This window comes from Bremia lactucae, linkage group LG4, assembly GCF_004359215.1.
Source record: "Bremia lactucae strain SF5 linkage group LG4, whole genome shotgun sequence".
Classification (NCBI taxonomy): domain Eukaryota; phylum Oomycota; class Peronosporomycetes; order Peronosporales; family Peronosporaceae; genus Bremia; species Bremia lactucae.
Genome location: NC_090613.1, coordinates 7,592,324 through 7,609,024, shown reverse-complemented (window position 1 = coordinate 7,609,024; position 16,701 = coordinate 7,592,324). Strand labels below are relative to the sequence as shown.

Sequence of the window (16,701 nt, the reverse complement as noted above, 5' to 3'; positions counted from 1 at the left end):
AATTAAATAAAATTTAAAAAAATATTGANGTGCAGGCACATTCAGGGCCTTTCAAGGACAATACGAACTAGCTTGAGCCTGTCTCAAGCTAAAGTTTGGAATTGTATCGTCCTTCAAGTCCTCCTGCTCCGCTACGGATATTGGCTCTTCGAGCGTATCCAGTTCCAAGCGGAACACGTAAATCTTTACGGGGCCATCCATAAGACCTTGCATGAACACCGAAATCAATATATGTTCATGAACAGGGTTGTTTGTGGTACAACTCGCTAAGAGTCTTATGTGCCGGGCATAAGCCTGAACATCACGCTTACCTTGCTTGAGTTTCAAAAGCTCCGATCGAGCTTTGAACTTAGCCCTAGGCGGGTTAAACGTTTGTATGAGCCGGGCTTTAAGAGCCTCTAGCGACCTAAAGACATATGGGTCGCGCAATTTAAGGCCTGTTGCCCAAATTTTGGCACGACATGCCAAATTTGACTGAGCAATGTGACGAGCCCTTACAGCATCGTCCAACTCGACGAACCATCTTAAGAGGGAGTCTTCTTCGACCCCCGTATACTTAGATGCCAATCTTTAAGGTTTCCGGACGACGCGTGTGCGTCATCCCAGTTACAGAGGTCTCTCTCTACCTGCTGTGATCTCAACAGATCTGGCTGTTGAGAGTCTTGCTGATTAAGCAAGGCTACCTTCTCCTTCGCCTCGTCAAGTTCATGTTGTATGAACTTGGCGATGGCTGATTCGAAGGCATCTCTGTCCAACCGGACAGCATGGCCAAAATGGCATCGTTCCCTACGGTCGAACTCATTCGTTCGACCGCACTCATTTCTATGTCACTTAGAAAGGAGCAGCTATCGCGCGAAACGTGATCCGTATTTCCATTATAATCTAACATGTCCACGTTATATAATGGAACTGTGGTCCTTGGATGGACCACAAAGTGTTACCAGGTGTAACGGGGCACTGTCGACTTCTTCAGACACTTGTTTTAAAAGAGGGTTAATATAAAACCGGATTTAATATAGTTAAGTTCTTCTGTTTCTATCTAATTTATACTAACTTAATTATAAACTCATACAAAGCATGTAATAAAGTCTTTTCGGTCTCTCTCTTTGCGTGCGTCCAGCGCTGATTGGACCGCGGAACATGTAGATATAATGCTCTATATCTACCAATGGATAAGCTTTCCGACTATTACTATGTAAAGCAATTTTCTCCATGTTCTCCAAATATTATCTATTTTTTGTATAATATATTAATTAACAACCTTTAAGTGTTAATTTCATGGAACGATAAAATCCGTTACAGTGGCCGCATTAAGACGTGTCCGCCTACAAACACTTTACTTATAGACCTCCTTTGGCGAAGCTACCTCGCTTTTGAAGTCAGAGGAAGACTTATAGACTCAGAGAGTCTCTTCGTTCTATTGAACTAATCGGTTTAACAACTCAGGGTGTTGAACAAGCTGTTAAAGCTTAGGGAATCCTAGTTCAATGGATTTAGGGGCTCGTAGAACCAAGTTGCAACTAGTGCCCAAGCGTATATACCTTACAAAGGCTTCTATCTCTTACAGATCAATGCGCAAGCCTTAGAAAGGCACTTAACGCTTTAAGATCAAAAGGGGGAACTGCACTTTATTCAATTGTATAATCTAATACCTTTCCCTAGCAAATTTAAATTAGATTTTGGCCGCCAGATGTATATCTGGCGGCGACCACAATTGTTACCCATAATAAATGGGATTTAAGTAACTAATTATTTTAAATTAGATAAAGGGTATTTTACTTATAAAGTAAATGTACCGCAACAACGGTTCTTTAACCGATGTGTGCCCCATTACCCCCCCCCATCAGACTGTTGACCCCTGGGAGACAACATTCGTTTCATTTCCTCTTTGAGGTTGGAACCGAAACAGCTAACCGCTCGGTTGTGTTTTTCTTTCCTTTGTCTCATGACAATCAAGCGTGAGCCACAGACTCTTAGCACCTTCCTCGACGATGAGGGAATGGTAAACTTTGGATGTCACTCTCCATCAGAGGAGGAGGAGAAAGAGCGTTATTCTCTCACGCCTTCTCCTCCGGATAAACGTCGTCGGGCCCCGAATCCGTTTCCAGAACGTGGTGCCGCTGATGATTTAACTGCATTGAGCAGGACACGGAACCCTGAGTCCAACGTCAATACGAATCCGCTCGATGAAGAGTAAGAGCAGATAATCCTCATAGAGGAAAAAGCTTGTCGTCGAGCTGCCGAGATAGCGAAAGCTAAATCTCACAGTAAATATAGATTCACTCCGCTTAGTGCGGATGAGCATCTCAAAGAGATAGCGGGTCACATCTTGAGCACCCGGATCTCCGGTGACCCGGCGAGGACGCCGGAGGAGATCGCTGCTCGCGACGCTCTTCATGAGCAATACCTTACGCCAAAGATAATGACACGAAGCCAGTATCTGACGCGTTTACGTGATCGAGCCCGTGAGGCTTCGGTGACCTCCATGAGGGAATCTCCGATCGTTTTGTTTCCAAACGAAACAAGGAGTGAAAACGAAGTCTCATTTGAGAACTGGGTCCACCGGGCGCCGACTTTTAGAATAATAGAGAGTCTGCGGATAGGGCTGATGTTCGTTTACTCCACGTGAAACTGAAGGTTCCCTCGCGCACAAGCAACGCGGGAGGAGCAGAAATCTCGGCGGAAGCATTTGATGCTCTAAGACACAAGGTGCAACTTCTTCGTGAGGTCCTTCTCGGGCTAAGAGCTCTTTTGAGGCGGTTCGGGACCGTCTTTTAACGCTGGAGCGTCAGCAGCCTCGTTTAGAGGGCCAGTCGGACATCTTGGTGATGATGCAGCAATCTGCGGCACGCCTGCCTGTCTCGGCGCAAGCGCCTTCAAGTCCACGTGAAAAGGGTCCCGATATGGCTCAAGCAAGCCAACGTAAAGCACTTGGTATGTACGCGGCTTGCTAGGAAGGTTTAGCAAATAAGCTAGGCCCTTCTTGGTCACGACCGTAAATGGTCCAATAAAGCGCGGGCGCAATCTGGTCTTGAAAACCGCGAAACTAAGTTGGTAGGTAGATTTTTAGCATTTAGTAAAACTCGGTCTCCGACCATATAAGAATTTATACAGCTTCTGCCTTTGGCATCTGCTTGTTCTTTTTGTTTGCCTTGGCTATCAACCATCGTAGCCCTTACAAGTCTTAAGACGCTAAATCGCGTCTCGAGAAACTCACTTACTTACTTCCGAACCGTAACAGGGCTGACATCAGCAAGCCTATCGGCTAATTCTTCCCCACCAAGCTCTGAGCCACGCAGTGGAAACGTTAACGGAACGCGTAGGTGGGTGAGACCGTTGACATCGAACGGAGTATAGCCTGTAGAGACATGTACAGCATTATTTAACCCAAATTCTACCATTGGGAGCAGTGAGATCCAGCGCTTTGGCATCTGTGCACACACACTGCGTAAAATGTCTAGAATGACTCGATTGACACGTTCAGTTGACCATCGGTCTGCGGATGGTCCGCAGCCCCGGACATCCGCTGCCGGACATGTCCAATCTGGTGCCAAGCACTCGGAAAATCGATTTCCAGAATTTCCCCGCCAAAGGGGTCTCGATCAGAGACAATAGCCACTAGCAAACCATGTTGTCGAAACGTACGATCGATAAACAGCATTGCTGTTCCTTCACATCAATGGTATCCAGTACAGCCGCTAAGTGAGCCATTTTGCTCAATCGGTCAACAAAGAGAGTTACCGGCCGAATCTTTCGGTAGACCAAAAACAAAAATTTAAACTAATGGACTCCCAACAAATACCCTATGGGTACGGGCAGACTTGCCAGTGGCGCAGCAGAACGCGCAAAGGGTTTAACCCGTTGTCAAGTTTCGCATGTGCGAACGTATGTGCTGACCCATTTATAGAGTTTATGCGACCAATTAATCTGGCTTACAGAGCCGTAGGTCTTTCTCGTATTTTCTGAGCCAAGGTAAACCTAGGATTCTACCGAGATGACCACCAAGGACAGAATAGTGTGCCTCATTGACTATTCGGTACTTCAAATCGTCATCATGAGGAACAACGACACGCGGAGGGTCCGCGGTGTCGGTGGATTAAAGCAACAGGTCGTTATCGATAGAAAATTGATGTAACCTTGCACGCAAACGTAACGCCGGAAGTCTAATACCTGTATTAGAGTTCGTTAGAGCTCGTAGCAGAGCTACACACTGTTCATCTTTGGTGCAAGCCGAACGGATTAATTCAGTTATAGGCGACATTATAGTCGTTTAATGAGAGAGCTCATATTCCAGCCTGCGTGATAACGCATCGGCCAAAGCATTCTGCTTGCCGGGCTTATACTTCACCTCGATTTCTGTATTCCGCGAAAAAGGATAGCCATCGGGTCATTTTCTGTGAAAGATGGGGCGGCTTTGTCGCCGTGCGTAATGACGCGTGATCTGTATATACCATAAACGGCTTAAAGCCGAGCAGATGAACTCTGAATTTGACGAGAGCATACTTCATAGCAAGGAACTCTTTGTCATAAACTGGGTAGTTCTATTCCGCAGCTTCAAGCTGTCTAGACTCGAACGCAATAACATTTTCACGCCCAACAACATCTGTTTGTGACGCATCGGATTTTGCCATTGACAGTACAGAGCACTGTCAATGGCAAAATCCGATGCGTCACAGACGACACTGAAAGGCAATTTGGGTTTGTCAGTGCCAGAATCGAGGCATAAGTAAGAGTATCCTTAGCTGCTCGAAAAGAATTATGTTCGGTGCTAGTCCAGCACCATTCTGCATCCTTTTTATGGAGATTAGTTAATGGCCTAGCCATGTCAGCGTCATTTTCGCTATATTTGTGTTAATGATTGGCGAGACCCAAATACTTATGCTAAATCTTTTGGTTTTTAGGAACCGGTCAATCTACTATGGCTTTTTCCGTAGGAGGATCCGCTCTAAGGCCTCGCATTCCATTGAAGCATCCCAAAAAGGAATTTCGTCTGCGCCAAAAATGCATTTAGATGCATTGACATACAATTTATTTGTGCGCATACACTCGAGCACTGCTCGCAAATGGTCTAAATGGTTTTCCATATTCGACCGACTCTGCTCCGCACGACTATGGACAAAAAATTCTTTAAAAAAACTCTATGCACAACCTCGATGATGAAGAAAAAGTTGCGTCACTTGACGATTTAATGTTGCCGGGGCGTCGGAGACACCTTGTGGCATAACTAACCACTCCCATAACATACCGCTTGGGTGCTAACTGCTGTAAGCGGGATATCGCCAGCTCATGAGCAGTTGGTAGTAACCATCGACTAATGTCAGTGCACTACATGCATGGTTAATCAGAAATAAAGAATATGCATACATTTTGTACATCCCACCATATTCTTCTGAAGAACATCCTTTCTAGGAATGGGGGATTGTGCTGGTATAGTGACAGCATTAAGCTTATTATAAGCATATACAATGCGCCATTTACCATTTGGCTTTTTGACACAAAATGTCGGTGTCGAATGAGGAGATTCGCTCTCTCGTACCATTCCAGCCTGGTGCTTAGCACGGAAGAAATCGTCAACGACGTCACACTGCTCCCTTGGTAAAGGCCATTGTCTAGTGACACAGTATTTGGTTCCCGGAACCAAGTCAATTTCATGACGAACACCTCTATCCGGAGGTAAAACAGTTGGTGGATTATTGCATACCACATCTTGGAATTCCTAAATCAAGGAATAAAAGGGATCCGTAGGATCTTTAAGGATCGATGATCCATTTCGCGCACTAAGTGCAGCTTTTGTGTCATCCAGGACAGCTTCGTCTAGAAGTGACGATGAGTTTAACTCAATTGTTGGTCGAATGACCACCATCTCAGATAACTCGCCAGCCTTGAGGCTCGTCCGCACTCATCAATAGACATTTCGTCTAGCTCTAAAAGAGCATGTAACGAAGAAATTGCCGCAAGGCTAACTTCCCCCTCAATGTTACCGGTTACACCATTTACAAGCGTGTGTAATTGCTCACTCGTATCACTTTGTGAGGGTATACAAGCTTCGTGCCCATCCTGTCTTGGAGTGGAGACAATACGCCTCTTAGAGGCCAGGACATTCGCGTCCCCGGATTTTCCAACCTGTATTGGTTCTATACAAGACATGGTGTCTAATTTGACATCCGACAAGGAGTTAGGTAACTCAACTTCCTTTACCAGCGAACGTTTACGTGTCGCTTCACGTGCATTAGAAGGGTTGACCCAAAATGCCCTGGCGAATCGCCAATAGTGTCACTATTGACACATAGTATGGTGCCACCTCGGCTGATCCCACTCGGTGGACTTAGACGTGCCACTCCACGTATCTTAGGGATATTGCATCCTTGAGGTCCTGGCGAACCGACCATACTCGGTGGACTTAGACGTGCCACTGCACGGATCTCATTGATATTGGACCATTGATGATTCGGCCTTAGGCCAACAATGCTTTCAGCATTCAGTGAATCGTTATTACAGCGAGTATCAATCGACGGAGAACGTGCCGTTCCACTTCTTTCTGCTGAGTCGGGCTCCGAATTAATGCCTTTAGCATTGGATTTTATTAGCTCAGACATCCCAATGTCTAAAACATTGACAGACTCATTCAATGATCCGCGCCAATAGCGCTTTTGTTGCCTAGCAAAGGTGGGTTCATGACTTTCCAAAACTTTACTGGGAACATTGCGCGTGGCGCTTAAAGTCTTAGACCTCCAATCGATCCATAGCTCATGGCGTTCAAAGCCAGGCCATATCAAGGATGAGGTCTTGAATCCAAATCAAGGGCGAGACAGAGTTCCATAATGGCAAAGTCCAGAAACTTCATACCTGAGTTCAATGAATTTTAAGAACAGTGACACAAGGCCCAGTCGCTAAGCGAACAGTGATTGTATCACCTATATGCGCTTTTAGCGCTTCAACGTATTATTGACTTCGTCCAAGGGAAAAAACGTCGAGCATAATTGCAAGACGCACCTGAGTCAATTAAAATTGACCACGGCTTATCAAAGCCCTTTACAGTCGCTTGAGCGACTAGCAAGCCAGGCTTTTACTCTCGCCCCGTGCCACGAAGGACTGAGCTAATTTGGGTAGGTTCCGTTTACTCTCACCTCTTAGAGGTTCAACAGAGCCTAGGTGTCCCCCAGTAGGGCGCCCCGCACCTGCTGAGTATCGACGTTTTTTCGTATCGTACCAGATATCTGGTATAGGTCGGAGTTGGTGCTCTTTTGAGCTTTACGCGAATTTCGTAGGGGCAGGATGGACGTAATGTTTCGTGCTTCCGCAAATATAACATCTACGGATGGTCTTATGCTATTCCACAGCTTAAAGAGCTTCTCTTCCTTCTTCAATGAGGCTTAAATCCATGGGTTCCGCTCTATTAGACGGAACCCATGTGCTCGAAGAGCTTGTTCGGTAAATAGGCGTGCTAACGCGAGCAGACTAAAAGTTGAACTCGGCGCGTAGCGCTATGGCAACTGCCTCTTCGAAAGTAGCAGGATGAGATCGGAATAATTCCGTCCGGACAACGCCCTCATTGAGACCCTCCACAAAATTGGTACGACAATTGCTTTTTGCACCGGGTCTTGATGCATAGATGCAATGAAAGCTCTCAACTCCTGGACATTGTCCCCTAGGGTTCTTTCACCCTGTCGAGTCGCTAGGATCCGTGCTCGCATGCAAAAAGCCTGATCAGGCGGTGCAAACATGCTGTTCATTTGCTGTTTCAGTGAATCCCATGAGGGAAAAGCGTCGTTTATGGACGTGCTGCACGGTAGTGCCTACTCCATGGCTCTCCCACCTCTTCCAAGTTTAAAAATGGCCATAGCCACCTTTTGCCATTCTGTTAAGCAAAAGGCGGAATCAATGGACATTTCCATCTGCTTTATCCAAAAGGGAGGTTTCTCCCTCACTTCCCTCAAATGCTTACATTGACAACTAGAGGGTGAGCCTTAGGCTCTGAGTCAGGTACAGAGATGTACCGGGTTGGCATAGATGCCGATAAGTGATCTTGCACCTGGCCGATCAGGGAGGTCTCAAATCGCATGAAGGCTTCAAGCCTTGCATGCAGGACCTCTGGTCCCTGGGAGTTAATAAATTCCACGTGTTCAAGCCCAAATAAGGTTTTGAGCTTGTCATAAGCGGCGCGTTGCGCCTCTGAAAATTCTGGAATCTCTTCCGTTTCATGGAGAAATAGTCTTGTAAAGAGTCAGGCGTAGATTGACTACGAGTGCTACCAGGTGTAGCGGATGTACCTCGCTCCTGGAGTCAGAGGAAGACTTATAGACTCAGAGAGTCTCTTAGTTCCATATAACTCCTCTGCTTCCTCACGGGTCTCATAATTGTGTTTTGGAGGTGAAGCGGCATGATGACACCGAGTGTTATTGTTGGCGGAGTTGTAGCGATGCACACCCTGGAACAACGCAAAATTATTTTACACTGTCAGGCGGCAAACTTTCCTATTGTAATTTTTTTAGGGTGTGGCTACACCAAAAGAGGTTCGTGCCTAAACCGGTTCCCTAATTTTATTCTCGTTATAATATAGGAGATAATATTTTATGTAACGGATACCGCAGGCGCCAGTTTTGTCGGTGTTCAAAATTGCGAAAAATCGAATTTACTTTCATTCTTGAACATGCAAGTCAAGATTGGAGCAACAATATCACACCACGGGCGACATTTGCTTGATGTTCACCAGAAAATCGCCAGCTCCAATCACATTGCTTTCAAGACGACTTATAGCTTCGTTGCGGTATATACACGTGTTACGATCACACAAAACATGCACAGCAAGTACAATAGTGCCAAAACAGTATACGTCGACACCAGATGTAAAAGCCGCATAAAATTGGCAACACGGCGTCAAGGGTACTCTACTATTACTGAGGAATGAGGAATCCTGTAACGGGGTATTGCCATCACCTGCCCTGTCATGATCTATATGGCTGCATTCGCGCTTAATCAAAAATCTAATTGCATTTCCGCGAGGTAGCACACTCTATGTGATCAAGGGCCAATACATCGACCTCAGTGGCCGAGTGGTTAAGCACTGGAACTGGGACCGGGAGGTACACGGATCGATACCTGCGGAGGGCACATCGCCGGAGATAGGCTAAAAAGCAGACGGCCCTGCCAACCCCCACCGAAGGTGTGTGATAGTTGGGTGGGAGGAGGCCCTGTAGCCGAAATTCCCCATAGTGTAATGAGGGGTGCGGGGTCCCAATAAGAAAACTTCGTCAAAATTGAATCTCAAGGGCCAATACAACATTTGCAGCTTATAAAAAATCATGCTTACAAATCTCATCAAGCTGTTCTTTTCAATCTGATACACTTTCGGCCTCGATCCACTCGTAGTTGCATGTTGTATAAATTCAAAGCGCATTTTTAATCGCTCAACAACAGGATTCAGTCAACCTTTCAATATATCTTGTGAACACGCCCAAACCTGAGATCATTCTGGATGAAAGGCTCGAGCGGTGTGCCGAATTACATATAAAAAGCCATTTTTAAATGCATCGTAGCAAGAATATGATGGAAGTCGTAGTATCTCAGGATCATGCTCCATCATCGGGCACATCGCATCGTGGTTAACTATGCTGCCCGTCTCAGGGAAACACTCGATCATTATGCGCTGTGTACCAGCTTTAGTTTGAAAAAAACAATCCTTTATTATTTGTAAATTGCCCGCCATAAACAACAAAACAAGCAATTGTTCTTCATAAACAAGCTCACTCATCAGGCGAGGAAACCATATCTTTGCGTTGTCAGCACTCAAACCTCCCAATGCTTCATATGTGCACATATTCCAATCAACCACCACCTTCCAGTTGATCTGCAGAACACAAAGTTTTGTCTCTGGAGCGTAAAGAAGTACGGATAGTTCATCAGCGTGAAAAAGCTCCAAAGTTGCTGGCAGGACAGCCTCAAATCCCGCAGAGAAGCAGCGCCCCGCGTTTTCCCATACGTTATCACACGCCAATCGATACTTTCCCTTACAAACAATGCAACGCAAAAATGCTGCATTGAAATTCAGTACTTCACAAAAAGGTACTGAAAAAAGCACAAAGTGTGCAGTCAACTGTCCTAGCATGAATAATGCTAGCAATTGTGCAGCGAGCTCGTCCTTGTTCGATGATAGTGGCTCTGTCTCCAGAACACCAGCAGAGCCACAGCCAACTAAGCCCGGAAAATCGTCAAGCAATCCTGCGGCTAAGTGGACGAGAACAAGCTTTAAATTGCTTCTATAATCTTTTACATCTTGGCTGCTTGCGTTGGTAAGAAAAATGATCGGCAATCGGTAGTCTTCGGGTTCTAGCCTCATACCCATGCAAACGAACTGCTTCCAAAAGCTACCATTATCGCGCGAAAAAGTAAAAGCAAGTTTATTTTGCGTCAACTGCTTCCCTCTGCCTAACTTTTGGTTTTCGACGGCAGCTGAGCATTTGCCAGGGGATTTTTTGATAGATTGAATAATTTTTTCCAAAACATACCTTGTTTTGTTATCAAGTCGAAGCAGAAATGGATTTGATAGCAAAAGTCCCTCCATGCGCTCGATCCGCTCTAGGTCCCGCCGACACCAATCGTTGAGGATATTAAACAATGTTGGGTCCCGTGCTACATACCGCTGCCACCGAGAAACAATCCCTCTACTTTCAAATTTGAGTAGCATACGATGCAGCCTTGACAATTGCTTAGTCAGCTTGTAGTGCATGAATTCTTGAATGCAGGCGGCACTTTCCGCATGCAGCATTGGAATCCACCCGTCATTATCTTTTGTAATAACATCAAGTCCTTTAATTAAAAGAGCACGAACACATAGTGTATGATTGTTTTGTGCTGCGATATGAAGAGCGGTTTGATTAGAAGTTTGTGCAGCATTATGCACATTACAAAGATCAATACTGCATAAATATGTCACAAGCTCATGATTGCCTGAAGCTGCCGCAAAGTGAAGTGGAGTCCACCCGTTCGATGCTGTTTGGTGCAAACAGTCTCCAAAAATGTCAACATCAAGCATCAAGACGATGACATTCTTGACACTTTCAAATACTTGATTAACAACGGCAGCTTTATTTCGTGTCACATTGGAGATATCAGCTGCTTTGCATAGTATCATTAAAGGATATAAATCGTCGCTGGACCTCTCCTGAAGCATTGAAGCCTGAGCAAGCAAGATGATTCGACAAATCGCTATTGTATAGCAATTTAAAGCCTTGCACGCGTAATGAATTGGAAAATTGGAGTTCAAATCACCCATACCTACCAGTGATGCGTCTTCTTTCATGTATGGGAGACATAAATAATTCAGTTTAGCTGACTGCAGCATGAAGTGAAAGGGCATTGATCCTCGCAAATCTTGTTGAAGCAACAGTTTTTGCTCTTGCTTCAGTAGCTCTTGACAGCATAAAATCGATTCTCCAAGAGCAGCGTGGTGCAAAACGTTACGACTTTGTGAATCTGTCGCAAAAATGTCCACTTTCCGCTCGTTCAGCAAATAGCACAGGCCCTTGACTTGATTGTTACGTGCAGCATGCATCGCTAAGGATCGATTATTATATCTAGCGTGATTCCAATCAGAAGAACTTTTAAAGTCCCCAGTATACTTAATTAATAAATTTATTAATTGCTTTGTATTTTGACTGTCACAGCATTGAAATAACCAATCCAGAATTCGGCAAGATGAATTCAAGCAACGTGCCATATACGAGTTGGAATCGCAATGAGTGCAAAGATATTTTAATGGTTGTCGATGTTCAAGAACGGTCAAAACTCCAACGCAGTCGGCATGCTCCCAAACATTACAATCGTTGTTTTGGCACTGTAGCCACTGCCCGCGGTATCCTTTAGCTGAGAGAGCCCCACAAATGCATCGTATTCTTCCACTTAAATTCAAAGGCTCCAAGTCATAATCAGCATCAAAATCATTAAAATTATCTTCGGTGGGATTAGAAGAAACTGTGCTGCATTCGACAGCGATAAAATCTCCTCTTATTGATTCCTTCAATATTGGAGCTGCTGAGGCTGTCAGTGTTATTTCGTCGGCATTAATATTCTCTGGTAGTTGCGAAAGGTCAACAATATTTTTTTCCCCTTCGTCTATATCACACAATCGTAACATTTTACGCTTTCTACTTTGCTTCCCACAAGATGACTTTGTCACACTAGTGTCTTGAAGTTTGTCGTGCTGGCAACTCTTGGAAGATAGTTGGAACAGGTCGGCAAGGTCGTCACCATCGTCGTCATCATGATTGACTTGGGAATACAACAATCGTTTCCGACGACGTTTTATTGACGAAAAACCGCCCGAACTACCTTTTCGAGTCATGCTAAAAGCGAAGTCGTCGCTCTTTTCGCATTCGCTCATCCTCAGAGGAACATTGGCAGTATCACCGCCTTTGCTTCTAGATAATTTAGAATGACTGTCTTTTGTCGATTGCACTGCTGCGGGGAAACAATTATTTTGTTCCTTTTTTCGGCTTTGCAAGCCCTTACTTATCAAATCTTGATTTTTTGCCGACTGCTCTTTTCGAGACTGTTCCTGCAGCAATCTTCGACGCAATTGTTCCTGCTCTCTTGATCGCTGTCGTCTTTCCTGTTCTAATTGCTGTATGTCCATTATTTTTTCTCGCTCTTGTTGGAGTCGAAGTCGCACTTGATATTCTTTTTGCTTTTTTTGCACCTCAAGGTGCGTCTTTTGTTGCTGTTGAATACGTAGATTACGTTCTTGTGCTTGCAACTGACGCAAGTTCTCCTCTTGCTCTAGCTGCAATTGTTGCTGCTGCTTTTCGATGCGCTGTTGCAGCTGTTGTTGAAGAAATTGCCGTCGATTGTGAGCCAACTGCTCCTGATATTCTCTTGCCCGTCTTCGTTCCTCAAATGCCTGAATCACAGCTTCTGATGGGTCACTAGTAGTCGCTAGTACGGGCACTGATGGATAAACTGCTTGGGCTTGATGCGGTACTACAGATGACGTAAGCTCTTCCGATTTAATGGGAAGGCAACGTAATGGTCCTCCAGATTGATGTGGTGATTGCAGAACTGTGCCATTCGCAGCTCGCTTAGTATGCAGTTGTAAGTAAAACTTCTGAAACTCCGTGTGAAAAAGCCATAGCTCAACTTCAGTTCGATACGCGGATAGGCTACCCTGCTGCAAACGAGCATGGAATGCCCACGAATTTATGCTGTTCACGTAAAACTCCTGCAACAAATCAGGCGCAAGAAGTTGTACAACTTCATGCGGCAGCCATGTTTCCATGCCATTGCTCCAGCGTGTGAGCACGAGTTCCCAACGCTGTCCCCCATATCTAGAACACTGTACGAGGTCAATTGCCTTGACAAAGTCCCCACGCGCCATGCGAGGCATACTCAGCACGTTCCTTTTAGGGAGATCGTTGATTGTAAAATTGGTATCGCTAGTCTTCACGTACAAGTCTCCCTGAGTAGACATGACAATGAATTTGCGCTGGAGTTGGAAGCGCGCGTACCACAAGCGACGACGCGGATCTGCATGGATAAAAAGCCGCTGTGCAAATAAATTAGGTAGCTGAGGGCGTAAGCGCAAATCGCCAGTGCGTGGCAACACTAAAAGCATCTTGCGGCCCTCCGGTAGCGCTGGGTATGCATTGGACCGCATTATCATGGAAATGGTTGACTTCGAATGGATGTCATTCGCGCGAGGTTTGACGGTGCGAGCTTCTAATTCATTTTTAGCAACAAACATTCCGTCCGCGACGGCCCCTTCCTTTCGACTTCAGAGATGTGTCGTGGCCCGACAATAAACCAGGAGGAAAGGCAAGAAGAAAATGAAGCCGTTCATTGCTACCCAATGGAAAAGAAGCGCGATGTGCGGGTGATGCTACGGCGCCACACGACAGGAGTTGTGACTTTTGGGGATACCGCCGATGTCTGTACGGAGACGGACGACGTGGACGTGGAGCTCGTGCAACAAGATGCGCTTAAGCAGTTGATGCGCCATGGCAGTGTTCTTTTCGCCGGTGGTGTGGCTGGTAGTGTTGGCAAGACAGTCACTGCACCTCTCAGCCGCCTGACAATACTCTTCCAGGTGCACAGCATGGTGTCGACGCGACACACCGATCGCTTTTCGCCAACCATGGGCAGCGCCTTCACTAAGGTCCTGAAGAATGAGGGCGTGCTAGCTTTTTGGAAAGGAAATGGTGCTAGCGTGCTGCATCGATTTCCATACTCCGCTGTGAATTTTTTTACTTTCGAGATGGTCAAGAATAGCATCGTCGCACAACACCATCCCTCTTTTGCGTACAATTCTTGGACAACCATGTTCGTCTCAGGTGCACTAGCTGGTGCGACGGCGACGGTAGCCTGCTATCCAATTGACCTTATTCGAACGAGACTTGCGACGCAGCTGAACACAGACATCCGCTACACCAGCATCCGTCATGCTGTGCTACGCATTAGCACCGAGGAAGGTCTACCAGGTCTTTACCGGGGTATGGGTGCAACGCTTATGGTCACAGTTCCGAATTTAGCTGTAAATTTTACAATGTATGAATCGCTCAAGAATTATGTGCGGTCATTTCGCCGTAATCAGGTCCTTTCAGCGCTTAATGGTGTCGAAAGGAAGCTAGCCGCGGCATCGTATGACGCAACCCCAATGTGTGTAGCAGACACGCTAGTGTGTGGCGGTACCGCTGGTATCGCTTCTTCTTTGCTAACATTTCCGATTGACGTGGTGCGCCGCCGGTTGCAGATCTCGGCTATTCATGCAAAACCGGCGGGTATCAAGCCGACGTCCTTAGGCATTGCTTCGGAGCTTTTCCAAGCTCAGGGCATTCGTGGATTCTACCGAGGACTGACGCCGGAGCTAATGAAGGTCGTGCCCATGGTGGGTATTACTTTTGGCACCTTTGAGAGGCTTAAAAAACTGCTCACAGTGGAGGACTGATTCAAAGCGATTTAAAAACTAGAAATGTGGTCGTTGACGTTTACATAACATTGTTGAATTGTTTGTGAGTCCGTGTTCATATGCTTTTGCATTTAACAATTACCTTCACGCATGTAGACTGTCAATTATTTTCTAATTATGTTATCCTGCTATGACCCTAGCTTCGGTCACGTAATTTTTCCCCCTACGAAAAATTATAGAAGCGAGTGACGCAACCTCTGCCTCAAGGCTTTTAGCGAATGTCTGTCGGATATTTCTAAAAGGGTTAATACGGTGCATTACACTTCAAATGACAACGTTAGTGGCCCTACAAGAATCGCTTAGGCTTGGCCCAAATACAAATTCCACAGAAACGAAGCCTTTGCTAACAAAGAGCTTGCCCTAAGCTTCCCTTTGCAAGTCTTGGATTTTGTTATACAACTTTTTATCGAGCAGTAGCATCACAAAAGTCATCTGAGTTTTGATATTGTGTCTGGGCTGTGTAGGGAATTTTATCCTAGCAAATTTATTTTTTGCAGGTTACTGTCGATAAACTGTCACAAAGGGGCGCATCGCTTGGCGGGTGAAGTTAAGCTGCAGTGGAATGTTTGAGTAATGTACCGTGATGAGTACCGGTAACAGCCCTCTCATCTAATTTGTCTCGAATATTTATGTATTGCGTTTTTATAAAACCTAATTGCTTCTTCAAACTTGGGGAGTAAAATGCCTTAGTCGAAACGCCGACAGCTACTGCTGCTGTCGCGTTACCAGGGCTTAAGGATCCATCCACTTTAACAGTGAGGATGTTGATCGGTCGCTCATTATCGACTACAATGGGTCGACACCGTTGCCGTCACCTCAGAGTAGTGATGCGGACTACGAGCTCATGAGGAAGGATGATGGCGCATTATTGCCCATCTGTAACGGGGCACTACGACTTGTACTGCTTCAGTACAAGTCCACTTCGCACTGCTTCAGTACAAGTCCACTTCGCACTGCTTCAGTACAAGTCCACTTCGCACTACTTCAGTACAAGTCCACTTCGCACTGCTTCAGTACAAGTCCACTTCGCACTGCATCAGTTGCGAGTGGTGCCTTGCGTTATTTCACGTACACTAGTACGTGCAGAGGAAGACTTCTCTTTTAGGTATATAGCTTAGAGAGGGTTAAATGAAAACTGCATTAATATAATCAAGTATCTCTTCTATCTATCTTGTAAAAGCTAACTTAATTATAATCTAATACTAAACATGCAATTGAATTCTTATCTTATCTTGTCTGTATCTCTCTTTTGTTTATCTCTACAGCTGATTAGTCTGCGGAATAAATATTTATGGATAAGAATTCTGAACATTACTATATGAAGTAATATCCTCCAAATATTATCTACCTTTTAGATAATATATTAATTAACAACCTTTAAGTGTTAATTTCATGTAACGATACACCCCGTTACATTACCCCTCCCTTAAACGACAATCACTCTGACTGTCATTAGATGGATTGGTCACTATGTGACCACTTAATTTTAAAATGATGTTGATTGGTCAGAACCATCATTTTAAATTCCATCGCATGAAGAATCAACTCATGCGGGGTGTTGAAAGTGCTACGCCTTCGGCTGCGGTTCGTGCAGCCGCGGGTGACGCACTGTTATCTCTTGCGGCAGACGTTCCGTCTGCCGTAGTATCTTCTACTCGCACATCACTAGATGTTGCGAGTGCACGTGGTGATTCACCACGTGAATACGACCCCTCTTTGGAGGTCGACTACGAATGCGAGTCGGA

At 45.4% G+C, this 16,701-nt stretch overlaps 2 protein-coding genes across 2 annotated transcripts; one reads left to right on the top strand and one right to left on the bottom strand.

Moving 5' to 3' along the window:
• Positions 1-9,466: 9,466 nt before the first annotated feature.
• On the bottom strand, positions 9,467-13,648 carry CCR75_005351 (uncharacterized protein; the record flags this gene model as incomplete). The annotated part of the gene is made up of 1 exon (XM_067963432.1): positions 9,467-13,648. One exon carries the CDS (start codon positions 13,646-13,648, stop codon positions 9,467-9,469), a length of 4,182 nt encoding a protein of 1,393 aa, XP_067816375.1.
• A 123-nt stretch (positions 13,649-13,771) lies between these two features.
• Positions 13,772-14,935, top strand: CCR75_005352 (uncharacterized protein; the record flags this gene model as incomplete). Its single annotated transcript, XM_067963433.1, has 1 exon — positions 13,772-14,935. The coding sequence occupies one exon, from the start codon at positions 13,772-13,774 to the stop codon at positions 14,933-14,935; it is 1,164 nt and encodes a 387-aa protein (XP_067816376.1).
• Positions 14,936-16,701: the final 1,766 nt, after the last annotated feature.